The sequence below is a fragment of the Miniopterus schreibersii genome (genome assembly GCF_964146895.1).
Source record: "Miniopterus schreibersii genome assembly, chromosome: 5".
In the NCBI taxonomy this organism is placed as follows: domain Eukaryota; kingdom Metazoa; phylum Chordata; class Mammalia; order Chiroptera; family Miniopteridae; genus Miniopterus; species Miniopterus schreibersii.
Window position 1 is genome coordinate 3,548,315 of NC_138106.1, and position 16,091 is coordinate 3,564,405.

Below are 16,091 nucleotides of genomic sequence, written 5' to 3' on the forward strand. Positions count from 1 at the left end.
GGACAGTGGGGCTAGCGCAACGGAAATGTATCTTGTCACAGTCTGGAGGCCAGGAGGCCACGGTCAGGGGTCAGCAGGGCTGGCTCTGCGGCTGAGGGACACCCTGCCCCGTGCTCTCGCCCAGCTTCTGGCGGTTGCTGGCCCTCTTTGGTTCCTTGTCTCGCAGAAGCAGCATCCCGACCTCTGCCTCCGTGGTCCGGGGCTGTCCTTGTGTGCCTCTCTGCGCCCACGTTTCCCCTGCTGGTAAGGACATCAGTCATGCTGGATAGGAGGACCCCCCTAATGACATTTTAACTTGATTGTTTCTGCAAAGACCCTATTTCCAAATAAAGTCACATTCACAGGTCCCAGGCCGCAGCAGCGTTTTGGGGACACGGTTGAACCCATCACAGCACCTGCTCTGAGGCAGGCACGGCGCCAGGGCCGGGGGTGGGAGGAGGGGTTGAGCGGGTCTCGCTTCTCAAGTCTGCGGCAGATGAAGGATGGGCAGCAGGGAGCACCGGGCGTGAGGGGCTGGTGGCACGCACGTGACTTCTGCTTGCCCTGGAGCAGCTTGACTCATGGGATGATTTTTTAAAAATTTATTTTATCAAATAATTGTGAAGAGGGTACAGAGAATGCACATGTGCCCCTCGCCCAGCTTCCTCTAGCGTCGCCGTCTTACATAACCGCAGGTCAGTTACCAAATTTTAGAAACCACGCGGGTACCCACTGTTCACTCAAGGACCGACTGTGTTCCACTCACCATTTCCCAAATGCTTAGTAATATCCCCTATTTTTTCTTGCTGTTGGTAAACTGATAACATCCTCCGTCTGGTCCCTAACCCCACACGGCATTGGTCAGGCCTCCTTCCGCTCCCGTCGGGGACAATCGCTCGGTTTCCTTGCGCTCTGTGACCCTGGCACTTCAGAGGAGCCCTGGCCAGGCGCATTTTCTGACCTGTTCTCGCAGTTAACCTGGGGCTGCTATGTTTGGGGCGGCATCTCACGGAAGTCATGTGTCCAGCAAAGCAGGGGTGCAGGATGTCCACGTGTCTCATCCCTGGGAATGTGACCCTCTTCCCCTTTGTAATGAATACATCCTGGGGAAGATTGTTTAAAGACTTTGCAGATATCCTGTTTCTACTGAAACCTCTGCTCAGCGGCTTCGGCGCCGGTCTAAGGACTGTGCCTGCGGCCACAGTCACTGCGGTGTTCCCATGTTTTACTTTCTGAAAATGTTTAGTAACATCCCTTATTTTTTCTTGATGTTGATAAATTCTTTTTTCTCTCTGGTCAGCCTGGCTGAAGTTTATCAATTTTACCAATCGTCTCAAAGAACCAGCTTTGATTTCATTGACGTTTGTTCCCAGTGACCTTGATTCCTGCCCTTGTCTGTCCTCTGCTCGCTCTGGGTTTCACGTGCGTGTCTTTTTCAAGTTCCTCCGGTGGCAGCTGAGATGGTTGGTCTCACACCTTCCTTCTCTGACAGAGGCTCTCACTACTATACGTCACCCTCTCCTTTAGCGTGTCCCAAAGCCCTTCCGTGTCGATGGCCCCGGTCTCTGAATGAGCCGATCTCCCAGCCCCTCCCGCTCTGATGCCACAATTCCTGGGTTCGTCCTGCGTTCTCAGGGCCGTGGAGTCGATGAGCTGGGAGCTCGCACGCAATGGGACTGGAGGCAGGTGACGCCCTCAGGGCCGGGCTGTGGCCTTCCACACTCAGCCGAGGCCCTTGCAGCGGGACTGGCCCTCTGTTTACGGCTCACGTGCCAGGAGGACGGCAGGTGAGGGACATGGGGAGCTGACTGGGTGGCAGGGGAGTCAGGCCTGGCAGGAGAGAGCCGTGTTTTCATTGCAAGGTCCCCGCCCCTTCGCCTCTCCCACCTCTTGGCTCCTGGCAGAGGCGAGTCCGGGAGGAGGCGCTTTGGATCACTGGAGACATGTTCTGTGGGTGCGGCCCCGAGGCCCCGAGGGCCACAGAGCATCCTGCCCTGGAAGAGCTCCCCCCCCCCCCCCCGCGGCCTGCACACTGTCACTCTGCTTCTTTTCTCCTGAATGTCCATGTGCCCCTGGGGCCAGCTGGTCACTGTACCTAATGGACAGCATTTGACAAGGGCGGAAAGGAAGGTCCCTGCTCTGAGCTGGCAAGCGCGGGGCCCGCAGCTGGACTCATTCCCGGGCTGTGTGTGGATTTCCTGCGTCAGCCGATCGGGGCGCCCGGCAGCCTGTTGCTTATTTACGGAACGTGAGCTTAACCTCAGCTCTTTTATGAGCCACGTGGATCGTACTTGAGAGTCCTGCCTCGCCAGCCGGGCAGCCTGCCTTCCGCTGCCAGACGCAGGCCCTCCCGCAAACTCAGGTGGGAAGTTAGAAATTCCCTAAAAGTGGCGCAGCACAGGGTTGACTGCATCGTGAGGGATGGGCACTGCCTTCCCAATCTAGTCTTGGCGAGGCAACATGAGTTTGGGAGCAACTTCTGCCTGCTGGAGATTTCAATCCCTCCCTGTGGCCCATAGCGCAGACCTCGGGCCTCAAAGCCCTCTGTCCAGCATCAATTGCTACCCACCGTTCTCCTTGGCACTGCTGCCTGACTCTGCTTCCTGCAGAAATGGCTGGAAGTGAACCCAAGACTGTCCACAGGCCCCACGGGCAATAGCCCTTGTTGCTTCAAGAAAGGTCCCGGGGGGGGGGGGTGGGAAACGGGTCATTGGGGAGAAAAAGGGACATCTGTAATGCTTTAAACAAAAATGAAAATTATACATATTAAAAAAAAAAAATTTTTTTAAAAAAAAGAAAGGTCACTGGTTCGACCCCTCAGGGAAGATGTCCCTGGGATTTCTGGGTCATCCCGTGGGCCGTTGTGATTTATTAGGGACACGTGTCTGCCCAGCTCTTGATGTCTGGTCCACCATAACCGCAGCGGGTGGCCGTGTGCAGGGAGATGGACGGAGGTGTCCTCTGCCATCAGTCACCTGTGTCCTTGCCCACATTTACAAAGGAGAGGCCTTAGGAGGGTTGCCTGGGCGCAGGAACGCAATCCCATCCCCTGAGACACTGGCCTGGGTTGGGCATGGGTAAGAGGAACTCCGATGGCCTGCAGGGAACACGGGAACTGACAAATACTGCCCGTCACTGCCAGCAGGGGATGGTGTCGCCCTGTACAGACAGGAAAAGAGCACCCACCCCAGGAGCATCCATGAGGACAGAGCCAGGCAGTCTCCATAAACCGCCAGGACGGAGCCTGGCATGGCTGTGTCTCCTCGCTCTGTCTCGGCTGCAGGGACCACTGTCATGTCCACGTGTCTGGTTGATGATGGTGGCACTGCTGAGAGCACCGGGGGTGCCTTGCTTGAACTCTCAGTCCCCAGGTGCTTTATGGGCATGAGCCTGTCTCTTGCAGGGACCGTGCACTCCCAGGGACAGGGCTGGGGCTTGTCCTTCAATACAGCCAGCACAGCTGTGGGGACAGGTAAGAGAGGTCACAGGCGGGCTCAGGTGGGTGGTTAGCCAGAATAATGGTGACACCAGCTCTCGGGGCCCTGGCGAGGATTCCACACCATGCTGAGACCCAGCCAGCCCCATGGATGCCCCGTAAACGACCTGGCATAACCCGCCTGTGGTTTCCTTGACACAGATCTGCGCCCCCTGGACATCCTGGCGGAGGCGGTCCCTCCGAATGGCGCTGAGAGCGGAATCAGCGTGACGCGGGTTCAAGGCGCCCTGGGACTCCAGCTCTCAGCTGCTGCCCCCAGCGCCATGAGCTTCCCCGCGTCAAGGATTTTCGTCAGATGCGACCTCTTCCCTGAAGAATTTTCCATCGTTGTAACCTTGAAAGCTCCCGATCTGCCCCCCAAGGTCAGTGACATGTCTCATCCTTATGTTTGAAGGACCCAGTGTCCTCATGCCAGAGTGCAAAGGGCACAGCCGGCTTGGGCTGCAGAGAGGCACCCATCCAGGTCTCCTAGACCTTGGCAGGCAGGAGTGCCAGCCCTGGTGGGTAGTGAGGTCCCCATCACTGCAAGTGTGCAGGCAGGGCCGGCAGGGCCATTTGCTTGGGGTTTGTACTAGCAGTTCTTGCAATTATAATTTTTCTGGGGTGCTAACCTGTCAAAGGCTAGGGATACTGCTTAGAGCTTTTAGTTTGACACCCTTTAGCAGGAAAGACAAACAGTAAAATGACAAAACTTACCCTTCTGGGGCCTGATTACCTGTGGCTTGCAGTCCATGCACCCCAGATCCAGCTAACAGTGCATCCTACCTACTGGGCTGGGAGCCCCTGAGGGGGGACATGGCACCTACTGCCATTCCCTGCAGGGTTCTGAGACAACGCACTTCGTAGGTGTGTAACAAACCCCTTCTGTTTACAAGAGTGCGTCCCTGCCCTCCCATAACCGTGATCCTTGTGGGTTTTGTCTGTGGACTGTGATTCTGTCCGATCTTTCCTGGGACTTCTGCTCACTAACCTTTCTCCTTTCATGCCATCAAACCTGCTGTCAAACCCAGCTGCTAAGTTTTCCATTCCAGCTGTTGCACCTTCAGTCCTATAATTTCTATTTTTTTCCTTTTTTAAAAAAAAGTTTTTATTGATTTCAGAGAGAGGAAGGGAGAGGGGGAGAGAGAGAGAGAGAAACATCAATGATGAGAGAGTCATTGATCAGCTGCTTCCTGCACACCCCCTACTAGGGATCGAGCCCACAACCTGGGCATGTGCCCTGACTAGGAATCGAAGCCTGATCTCCTGATTCATGCGTTGACGCTCAACCACTGAGCCATGCAGGACCATTTTCTTCTTTTTTTCTATGAATTCCAATTCCCAGATAAAGTCTCTGTCTTGTCAGATACTTTCTTGAATGTGACTTCAGTATTTGGAAGCAAGGATTCCATACTGTGGACCACTCCAGCATGTGGATCCCACAGAAGCCGGCTCTGCTTCTCCTCATTTCCTGTCATGCCCAGTCACTTTTCACAGCCTTATTGAGATACGAGAAAGATATCACACAATTCACCCTTTTACAGCCACAATTCAGTACGTTCAACTGACAGAAGCAACCCTCACCACAGTGAATTTAGAACACATTCATCACCCCATAACAAGCTCTGCACACTTTAGCTCTCACCTGCCCCCCAACAATGAACAACAGATAATTTAGAAAACAAGAAAGTTCTCAAATAAATGACCTCAACTTCTACCTTAATAAACTAGGATGCAAATAAAGCTCAGAGAAGAAAGACAAGACCAAAGATCAGCGTGGAAAACAATGAAATGGAAAACAGGAGAAAGAAAAAAAAAAGAGGGGAAAAAAAATCCACAAAGCTCTTTCCTTGAGAAGATCAATAAAATTGATAAATTTTTATCCATACTGACCAGCAAAACAAAGAGAGAAGACACTGGTCCCCAATATCATGTGACATCATTAGAGACCTTACAGACACTGGAAGTGTAATAAGAGAACATTATGAACAAGTTTAGGACCATACATTTTACAACCTAAATGAAATGGACAAATTCCTTGACAAACACGAACTAGCAAAACTCACTCAAGAAGAAATAGAGAACCTGAGTAGCCCTATAACTATTGAAGAAATTGAATGTGCAGTTAAAGACGTTCCCACAACCCAGCTGTCCTTCGACAGGTGAAGGTTAAGCAAACTGAGACGTCCACACCATAGAACAGCATCCCCAATAGAAAGGACCAAATTGGTGACATCACAGCAGCTGCATGGATAGTGAGGGAATTGTGCTTTGTGAAAAAGTTCCTCTGAAAAAATGACAGTGTATGACTCCATTTATAAACATTCTCGGTATAACAAAGAGTAGAGATGGGGGAGAGATACGTGGTTGTCAGGGGTTAGGGGTGAGAGTGTGAGTGGGTGTGGTGTTAAGTTGTGGATGTGGGAGCCTTATGGTGACAGTACAATTCTGTGTCTGAGGGTGGAGGTGGTTATATGATCTTCAAAAGTGAAAATACTGACTAGAAACACACACACACATGCACACACACAAGTGTGTGTGAATCTGATTAAATCTGAATAAGACTGGTGGATTTTCAGTCTCCTGAAAGATGCCTTCATGGAGGGAAGCTGGGTAAGGGTAAGGATAAGGCCCCTCTCCCCAGGTGGACACCAGGCAGATGTATGAGCAGGGATGAGAAAGATGCTGTCCTGGCTGCCCTCCGAACTCCCAGGACTGCCTGCCTGTGCCCTGGGACCACTCCAGCCCAATGTCCACTCCACCCCATGCCTCACCTAGGTGTGGGTGTGAAAGCTGGGCAAACCAGAATCCAGTGCCCTGAGGGTCTCACCGCCCAGGCCCTCTGCTCCTGCCCGGCACGTGGCCTCCCCGCCGAGGAGACAGGCCATCCCCCATGCTCCTCTCCAGGAACACTGCGAGCAGGTCTGCACCTCGCTCTAACATAATTCATGGGACCTGACACAACCAGAGCAGCCCTACCAGTGACCACCACAACCATCTGTTGGAGAGAATCATGGCCACACATCTTCCCGACCCATCAAGACCTACAGGAGGACACAGTGTGATGGCAGCGTGGCCAGAGCACCAGCTTCCTCAAGGGCCAAACATGGGTCGGGCCGTCCTCAAGGTCACCACAGGCAACTGACTCATCTAATGAGGCTTCTGAGCCCTGCACTGACACCAACAGGGAAGGGGGCATGTGAGCCTTCTGTGGGGACAACATAGGCCAGGCACCAGATATAAAAGCCCTGTAGTCCCAGGACACCTTACACACACTCACACTCACTCACTCACACCTCCTCCCAGCTCCCCTGCACCCCACCGCCCGCCATGGCCGCGTCCACCCTGTCCGTCTGCTCCAGCGACCTGAGCTATGGCAGCCGCGTCTGCCTGCCCGGGTCCTGCGACTCCCGCACAGACTCCTCCTGGCAGGTGGACGACTGTCCAGAGAGCTGCTGTGAGCCCTCCTGCTGCGCCCCCAGCTGCTGTGTCCCCAGCTGCTGCCAGCCTACCTGCTGTGCCCCCAGCTGCTGCCAGCCCTCCTGCTGTGCCCCCAGCTGCTGCCAGCCCTCCTGCTGTGCCCCCAGCTGCTGCCAGCCCACCTGCTGTGTCCCCAGCTGCTGTGTCCCCAGCTGCTGCCAGCCCACCTGCTGTGCCCCCAGCTGCTGCCAGCCCACCTGCTGTGTCCCCAGCTGCTGTGTCCCCAGCTGCTGCCAGCCCACCTGCTGTGCCCCCAGCTGCTGCCAGCCCACCTGCTGTGCCCCCAGCTGCTGTGCCCCCACCTGCTGTGTCCCCAGCTGCTGCCAGCCCTCCTGCTGTGCCCCCAGCTGCTGCCAGCCCACCTGCTGTGCCCCCAGCTGCTGCCAGCCCACCTGCTGTGCCCCCAGCTGCTGCCAGCCCACCTGCTGTGCCCCCAGCTGCTGCCAGCCCTCCTGCTGCACCTCCTCCCCCTGCCAGCAGGGCTGCTGTGTGTCCCTCTGCTGCAAGCCCGTCTGCTGCACACCTGTCTGTTGCAAGCCTGTGTGCTGCGCGCCTGTCTGTTCTGGGCCTACCCCCTGCCCAGCCCCATCAAGCTGCTGCAGGCCCTCCTCCTGCGTGTCCCTCATCTGCCGCCCCGTGTGCAGGCCCGCCTGCTGCGTGCCTGTTTCCTCCTGCTGTGCCCCTGCCTCCTGTCAGCCCAGCTGCTGCCGCCCAGCCTCCTGCGTGTCCCTGCTCTGCCGTCCTGTGTGCTCCCGCCCAGCCTGCTGTGTCCCTACCTCGGCCCAGAAATCCTGCTGCTGACCCAGCCCTGCTGGCCAGCTGGGCTCACGTCTCTCCTTGTGGCTCTGGTTCTCCTGGCTACCCCTCAGTCTGATCCTGAGCCATGTTAGGTAGGTGCCCCACTCAAGATGGGGTCCCCCCAGATCTCTACTGTCCTCACCTGACCTCTGCTTCAAGGAACCCTGGACCTCACTGCTCCCCCGGCTCTTGCCTCCCAGGAGGCTCCTCCACCTGCCTCTGAGTCACCTGTCTTTCCCTCCTAGTTCCCTGTTGAGTCTCTTGACCTCCATTCTCAGCCTGTCAGCACCTCCTTGGGCACCCAATAAACTCACTCATCACCTGATGGCTTCCTTCATCTGATTTCATGGGGGCTGGGCACATGGTTTTTACCAGACAGTGGTCTCCTCCAGCCACGAGTATTTCTAAGAATGAGTGATTTAGAAATCCCAAAGAGCAGTGGCCAACTCCTCCTAGTGGGGCACCAGGTGGGACTCTTGCCCTGGCTCAGAAAGATCAGTGCCTACTGGGCCTGTGCCTGGGGCTTCCTTGAGGCTGGTCACCGGCAGAAAAGTCATGTTCTAGGGCAGGAGTGGGCAACATCCGGCCTGTGGCTGGATATGGCTGGCGAAATCATTTGGTCTGGCCCTGCCGAAGAGAGGCAGTTCCAACCATCACATTAGGGGGTGAGTTAATTAAATGTTTGACGAAATATAGCAGGCTAATTTTTAAGTTGTGAATTTTGTATCGCCCCAAAATGATGTTATAAATATCTATATAGCCCTTGGCAGAAAAAAAGTTCCCCATCCCTGGTCTAGGGACTTCTCAGGCACCATGGAACATTTCCACCCACTGTCTCATCTGGACAACTTCACGCCTCCAGATTTGCCTATCAGGAAACACCTGGGGACTCCAGCAGCACAGACTCTGTGGGCTTGGGGCCACCCCTGTCATTCACCCACAGGTCTACACTGTTAGCAGAGAGCTGGTGGAGTGAAAGAGGGAGAAGCTGGTCCAATACTGATGGAGTCAGAGGAATTGGATGACATTCCCTCCATGGCCAAACCGAAAGATTAGCAAAATCGTGGAGCAATGGTATTCAGATACTGGATTTGAGGATCACAGAATAGGAACCCCTTACCAAGGAAAATAAACAAAGTGAGTCTCATAATTGGCCCCACTTGCCACCTTGAGAACATTTCTAGGTCCTAGTGCAAAACTGGAAAACCCACATGGAGCTCTATGCACCCGAGTCAGAGATGGCTTTGGGAGTTGGGGGAGCCCCAGGCAGTCAGTGTTTAGGGCCAGAGTGCCCGAGTAACTCTTGGTCCTCAAAGGGTCTCCCTCAAGTGTCAGCTAAGTAATGTTCAGCAAATCCACGTGAGACTGAGATTGGGGAAATCAACAAAATTAGATGGCATGATCCCAGAAATCAAATATGCCTAAAGTAGTGCCTATTCCCACTTGCCAGTTGGAACATGATCATAATTCTCAAGACACCGGGTAGACCACTCAGAGGATATTGCCTCAGTTGTGGGTAAAATTAGCAGCAGCATAGCCACTGGTCCAGTCCCACCTGACAAAGCTAATATGCAAACTTTAAAGAATGAGCCATTTCCAAGAAACTTAACTACATCTAGAACAGAGGTCAAGAACATTCATTTGAATACAAAATACCCAGCACTCAACAAGGTAGCATTCACAGTTTCAGACATCCTTTCAAAAATTTTAGGGATGCAAAGAGGCAGGAAAACATAACCCATAATAAGGATGAAATTAATCCATTAAAACCAAACCAGAGATGTAGCAGATGATAGAATCAGTAAGAGTTACGACTGTGTTCCATGTGTCCAAGAAGCTAGAGAAAAGGCTAAGCGAGCATGCTCAGGAAAGTTGAAGAGGATTTGAAAGGACACAAGAACACCTAGAGAAGAAAGCTACAATGTCTGAGTGAATATTACATGAAATGAGGTTAACAGCAGAATAGATGCTGCAGAAGAAACGACAAGTGAACTGGAAGGCAGAGCAATAGCAACTAAATGAAACTCAGAGAGGAAAAAGAAACGGACAAAGCATTCTTGAGCTGGAGGATGACTTCAGATGATCTCAGGTATGTGTAGTTAGAGTCTCCAAAGAATAAGAGAGAAAGGGAAGAAGAGAAAAGAGACTGTCAGGCTGGATAAAAAGACAAGCTCCATTCTGCTGCCTATAGGAAGTGCACTTTAAATATAAAGAAAGAAAGAAGTTAAGTTTTTTTCATGGGAAAGATAAGAGTAAGTTAAACCCAAAGCAAGCAATGAAATATGACATAATAAAGATGAAAGCATCAATCAATGAAATTGAAAACAGTAAAACGGTAGTGATAATCAATGAAACAAAAGCTTGTTTTCTGAAATGGTAAATAAACTTGATAAACTCTAGCTAGACTGTGTAAGGGAAAGTTAACGAAGATGCAGTATCAGGAATGGAAGAGGTGGCATTACTACAGACCCTACAGATATTAAAGAATTAAAAGGGACTGCAGCAAACAATTCTACCCCTCAAAATTGGACCATTAAGATGACATGGCTTCATTCCTTGAAGACATAAAGTACTGAGTTTCACTCAAGAGAAAACAGATTATCTTAATTGTCCTATGTCAATTTAATAGACTTTGCTTCTTAGAGCAGTTTTAGGTTCCCACATAACCTGCACCCTCACACACACACAGCATCTCCTACGATGAACATCATGCAATGTTGATACATTTGTTACAAATGTGGTTTGTTATAATCAATAAATGTATATTAACATCAATTTCACTCAAAGTCCACAGTTTCCATTAGAGTTTTCTCTTGTACATTCTTAGGGTTTTGATAAAGGTATGACATATATGGACCATTATAGTTCACACAGAATAGTTTCCCTGCTCCCCAAATCCTCTGTGCTCCACCTATCCACCCCTTCCTTCTCCCCTGCTAAACCCTGGCAACCAACCCCTTCCTTCTCCCCTGCTAAACCCTGGCAACCAGTGACCTTTTTACCATCTCCATAGCTTTGCCTTTTCCGGAAGATCACATGGTCTATCACATGCAGTATGAATACTATCACATGCAGTATGAATACTTTCAGATCGGTTCTTTCACTTAGTAAAATGCATTTAAGGTTTTTCCATGTCTTTTCATGGCTTGACAGTTTATTTCTCTTTTTTATGAATTTTTTAATAAGGTAAAATACAAAATTCAAATATATAAAATTCACCATCTTAACACTTTTTAAGTGTATAGTTCTCTGGTATTAAGTACATTCGTAATATTGTACAGCCACCACTACCCTCCACATGCAGAACTCTTTTCATCTTGAAAAAAACTGAAACTCTATGCACATTAAACAACTTCCTTTTCTCTCCTCCCTCCAGCCCCTGGGAATCACCATTCTACTTTCTGTTTCTAAAGTACATCCTCTAAGTGGAATCATATAGAAATTGTCTTTTAGTGATGGCTTATTTCACTTACCATAATGTCCTCATAATTCATCCTTTTTTTGTTTCCTTTTTAAGGGTGAATAATAATCCATTGTGTGTATATACATTTTGCTTGTCCATTCATCCATCAATGGACACTGGGTTGCTTTCACATTTTAGCTATTGTAAATAATGCTGCTATGAACATGGGTTAGCAAATATCTCTACACAACCCTGCTTTTAATTCTTTTGAGCATACATCCAGTAGAATGACAGGGTCATATGGTAATTTTACCTCTAATTTTAGGGGGAACCATCATGCTGATTTCCACAGTAGCTGTACCATTTCATGTTCATACCAATAGTGCCCAAGGGTTCCAAGTTCTCCACATTCTCACCAACACTTGTTAATTCTGTTGGTTTGTTTTTTATATATAGTAGCTACCTTCATGGATGTAAGGTGGTATCTCATAGTTTTGGTTTGCTTTGCTCCAGTGGTTAGTTATGTTGAGCATCTTTTCATGGGCTTGTTGGTCATTTGTGTATCTTCTTTGGAAAAATGTCCACTCAAGTCCTTTGACCATTTTTGAATTTTTAAAAATTTTATTCACTTTTTAGGAATTCTTTATGCATTCTATATATTAATTCCTTATCGGATACATGATTTTCAAATGTTTTTCTCATTTCCTTGGGTTACCTTTTTTCTCTGTTGATATTGTCTTTTGATGCAAAAACACTTAAAAATTTTCACAAAGTCCAATATGTGTATGTTTCCTATGTTGTCCCTGCCTTTGGAGTCATATCCAAGAAATCACTGCCAAACTCAATGCCGTGAAGATTTTGTCCTGTTTTCTTCTAAGAGCTTTATAGCTTTAGGTCTTGCACTTAGGTTGTAGATCCATTTTGACTTAATTCTTGTGTATGGTGTTAGTTATGAGTTAACTTCATTCTTTTGCATGTGGATATCCAATTTGCCCCAAACCGTTTGTTGAAAAGACTGTCTTTTTTCCATCGAATGGACTTGGTGCCCTTGTCAAAAATGATTTGACCGATCATGTGAGGGTTTATTTCTGGACTCTATTCTATTCCATTGGTCTATATGTCTTCATGCCAGTACCACCCTCTTTTGATTACTGCAGCTTTGTAGTAAGTTTTGAAATCAGGAAGTGTGATCCCTCCAGCTTTGTTCTTTTAAAGGATTGTTTTGGCCATTCAGGGTCCCTTAAGATACCACATGAATTTTAGGATGGATTTTTATATTTCTGCAAAAAAACTCACAAAAACACAACAACCCCAAAACCATTGAGAATTTGATAGTGATTGCATTAAATCTGTAGATTGCTTTGGGTAGTATTAAAATCTTAACACTATTAAGTCTTCCAATCCATGAACATGGGCTGTCATTCCATTTACTTATATCTTTTTAAATTTCTTTCAACGATGTTTTGTAGTTTACATTGTAAAAGTCTTTCACCTCCTTATTTAAGTTAATCCGTAAGCATTTTATTCTTTTTGATACTATTGTAAATGAAATTATTTTCATAATTGTCTTTTTGGGCTGTTCATTATTAGTGTACAAAAATGCAACTGAATTTTGTTAACTTTGTATCCTGCTGTTTTGCTGAATTCATTTATTAGTTCTAACATCTTTTTGTGGAATCTTTAGGGTTTTCTACATTTAATATCATAGCGTCTGTGAACAGGGATGATTTTACTTCTTTCCAATTTAGGTGACTTTTTATTTCTTTCATTGTCTATCTGCTCTCCCAGAGTTTCCGTTACTATGGAGAACAGAAGTGGGCATCCTTGCCTTGTTCCTGTTCTTAGAGGAAAAGCTTTCAGTCTTCCAAAATTGAGTATGATATTTGCTGGGGGTTTTTTCATATATATTCATATGTATGTTGTCCCCTTCCATTCCTAGTTTGTTGAGTATTTTTATCATGAAAGGATTTTGAATTTTGTTAAATATTTATGTTGCGCATAGTTTCTTTGCATCAGTTGAGAGGACCATGTATTTTTCCCCTCATTCTATTAACGTGGTATATTACATTGATCAATTATCATATGTAGAACCATCTTTGAATTTCGGCAATAGATCCCTCTTGGTCATGGTGTATAAACCTTTTAACAAGCTGCTGAATTTGGTTTGCTAGTATGTTGTTGAGAGTTTTTATATCAGTGTTCATAAGGGATATTGGTCTGTAGTTTTCTTCTCTTGTAGTGTCTTGGTCTGGCTTTGGTATCAAGGTTAACACTGGCCTCATAGAATGAGTGAGTGTGTGTTCCCTCTTCAATCTTTAAGAGAAGTTTCCAGTGACCTAGGAAAAAAACAAAAACTCCTTAACCCGATAGAAGGCACCTATGAAAATCTCACAGCCAACACCATATTCCATTGTGAAACTGCTCCCTAAGACTAGAAACGAGACACAGATGTCCTCTCCCACCACACCTGTTCAGCATCAGTGAGACAAGAGAAAGAAATAAAAGGCACATGCATTGGAAATGAAGAAATAAAACCATCTCTATTCACAGAGGACATGATTGTCCACATAGGAAACCCTCAAGAATCTTCAAAAAGCTTCCTAAAAATAGAAGAGAGTTTCGCAAGGTTCAAGAATGCAAACTTAAGCCCTGGCCGGTTTTCCTCACTGGTTAGAGTGTAGGCCCATGGACTGAAGGGTCCCACATTCGATTCAGGCCAATGAACCTGCGTTGCAGGCTCGGTCCCTGACCCCAGTTGGGACACGTGTAGGAGGCAACCAGTGGGTGACCAGCCAATGTGTCTCTCTCACATTGATGTGTTCCCACCCTCACCCCTCCACTCTCTCTGTAAAACAGTGGAAAAAATATTCTCAGGTAAGGATTAAAATAATAATTTTAATTAAAAAAAAGAATGCAAACTTAATAAAAATTATTTGTAGTTCTGTGTACAGGGGTAGGCAAAAGTAGGTTTAAGTTATGAGTACATGAAACAGAATTTATTCTTGTATCATTTATTTAGTAATAACAACTGTATTATTTATTTGTATTATTTGTCTCATTATTGTTATTGTTATTACTTTGTGTCCTTACTTATGATTTATATTTTAGGTAATGATGGCTGGTAACTTAACCTACTTTTGCCCAGCTCCGTATAATAGCAATAAAAATTGGATTTCAAAATTTTTGTTTAAAAGTATGACTTACAACAAAATAAAAAATGAAAACCAGTGTAAATCTAATAAAATATGTACATAATGAGAACTATAAAAACACTGGTGAAATAAATCAAAGAAGACAAGTGAGTGAATTAGGCCATGTTCACGGGTTGAGACGTTGTTATGTCCGTTACCGCCAAACTGATCCATAGACTCACGACAATCCCAATAGAGATTCCAGCAGGATTTTGTTTTGTTTTGTTATCAACAAGCTGAATCTCAGATTCTTTGGAAAGAGAAAGGAGCTGGAACAGCCCAGGCCGTTTGTCATCCTGCGCTGTGTTTGAGACCCTTCTTGTCTGTCTTCCGTCTGCGGCTTCTCTCCGTGGCTGGTATGTCCACGCTCGGCCCTCTGTTTGTGGGGATGTCCTGCGGCAAAGGAGCGGCGGGTCCCAGTTCCAGCCATCTGCTGCCCTGTCACTGACTCTGGGCTTCACACCTTCACCTGCAATGTCACGGAGAACACCTGGGGAGTGGGGCCCAGCTGGGCAGGGGCAGGCTGCCAGGGCTCCACGACTCCAGGTTTTTCCAGTGGTGTTTGCTTAGGAAACCAAACAGGTCAGGGGGTCAACCCAGTCTTCAGCCACGATCGGCATTTTACAAGCAGCAAACTCCTTCCTGTAAATAAACCAGAAGTCATAAGGGCTCCCAGGACTCAGCTCAAAATATCAACAAGGAAAGGAGGGCGTGGGGAGCCTCCTGCTGGGACAACAAACACCCAGGGGGGTATAAAAAGCCAACAGCCCCGAGCACCTCACACACTCACACTCACTCACACGCTCACACGCTCACACCCTCCTCCAGCCCCACTGCCCGCCATGGCCGCGTCCACCCTGTCCGTCCGCTCCAATGACCTGAGCTATGACAGCTGTGCCTGCCTGCCCGGGTCCTGCGACCCTTGCACCAGCTCCTCCTGGCAGGTGGACGACTGTCTAGAGGACTGCTGCCAGCCCACCTGCTGTGTCCCCAGCTGCTGCACCCAGACCCCCTGCCTGACCCTGGCCTGCACCCCAGTGAGCTGTGTGTCCAGCCCCTCCTGCCAGCAGTCTAGCTGCCAGCCCTCCTGCTGTACCTCCTCCCCCTGCCAACAGGCCTGCTGTGTGCCCGTCTGTTGTACACCCGCCTGCTGCAAGCCCGTCTGTTGCACACCCGCCTGCTGCAAGCCCGTCTGTTGCACACCTGTCTGCTGCAAGCCCGTCTGCTGCACCCCTGTCTGCTGCAAGCCCGTCTGCTGCACCCCTGTCTGCTGCAAGCCTGTGTGCTGTGTGCCCGTCTGCTCTGGGGCCACACCCTGCCCAACCCCCTCCTGCTGCCAGCCCACCCCCTGCCCCTCACCCTGCTGCAGACCCTCCTCCTGCGTGTCCCTCATCTGCCGCCCCGTGTGCAGGCCCGCCTGCTGCGTGCCCGCCTCCTCCTGCTGTGCCCCTTCCTGCTGTTAGCCCAGCTGCTGCCGCCCAGCCTGCTGTGTCCCTGTCGCAGCCCAGAAGTCCTGCTGTTGACCGAGCGCATCCCCCGGGGCCAGCTGGGCTCAGGTCTCACCTGGTTCTCCCAGCCACCCCTCAGTCTGGCCCTGACCTGGATCAGGTGGCTGCCCCATCTCAGGACAGGGTCTCTCCAGGTCTCCACTGTCCTCACCTGACCTCTGCTCTCAGGAACCCTGGACCTCACTGCTCCCCCGGGCTCTTGTCTCCCAGGAGGCTCCTCCACCTGCTTCTGGGTCACCTGTCCTTCCCTCCCAATT

The 16,091-nt window shown here is 49.2% G+C and overlaps 2 protein-coding genes and 1 pseudogene across 3 annotated transcripts in view; all 3 read left to right on the forward strand.

The window, feature by feature from the left end:
* Positions 1-16,091, forward strand: part of TSPEAR (thrombospondin type laminin G domain and EAR repeats) — an 85,335-nt gene that overhangs the window by 47,625 nt on the left and 21,619 nt on the right. Inside the window, exon 2 of the mRNA XM_081139343.1 lies at positions 3,617-3,837. Within this exon, the coding sequence (XP_080995469.1) occupies positions 3,617-3,837 (221 nt within the window). The remainder of the gene's footprint in view (positions 1-3,616; positions 3,838-16,091) is intronic.
* On the forward strand, positions 6,777-7,735 carry LOC308558129 (uncharacterized protein; the record flags this gene model as incomplete). Its single annotated transcript, XM_081139342.1, has 2 exons — positions 6,777-7,301; positions 7,518-7,735. Exons 1-2 carry the CDS (start codon positions 6,785-6,787, stop codon positions 7,733-7,735), a joined length of 735 nt encoding a protein of 244 aa, XP_080995468.1. The 5' UTR covers positions 6,777-6,784.
* Positions 15,146-15,849, forward strand: LOC308557884 (annotated as a pseudogene). Its single transcript has one exon. The product of its transcript is annotated as an uncharacterized misc_RNA (transcript).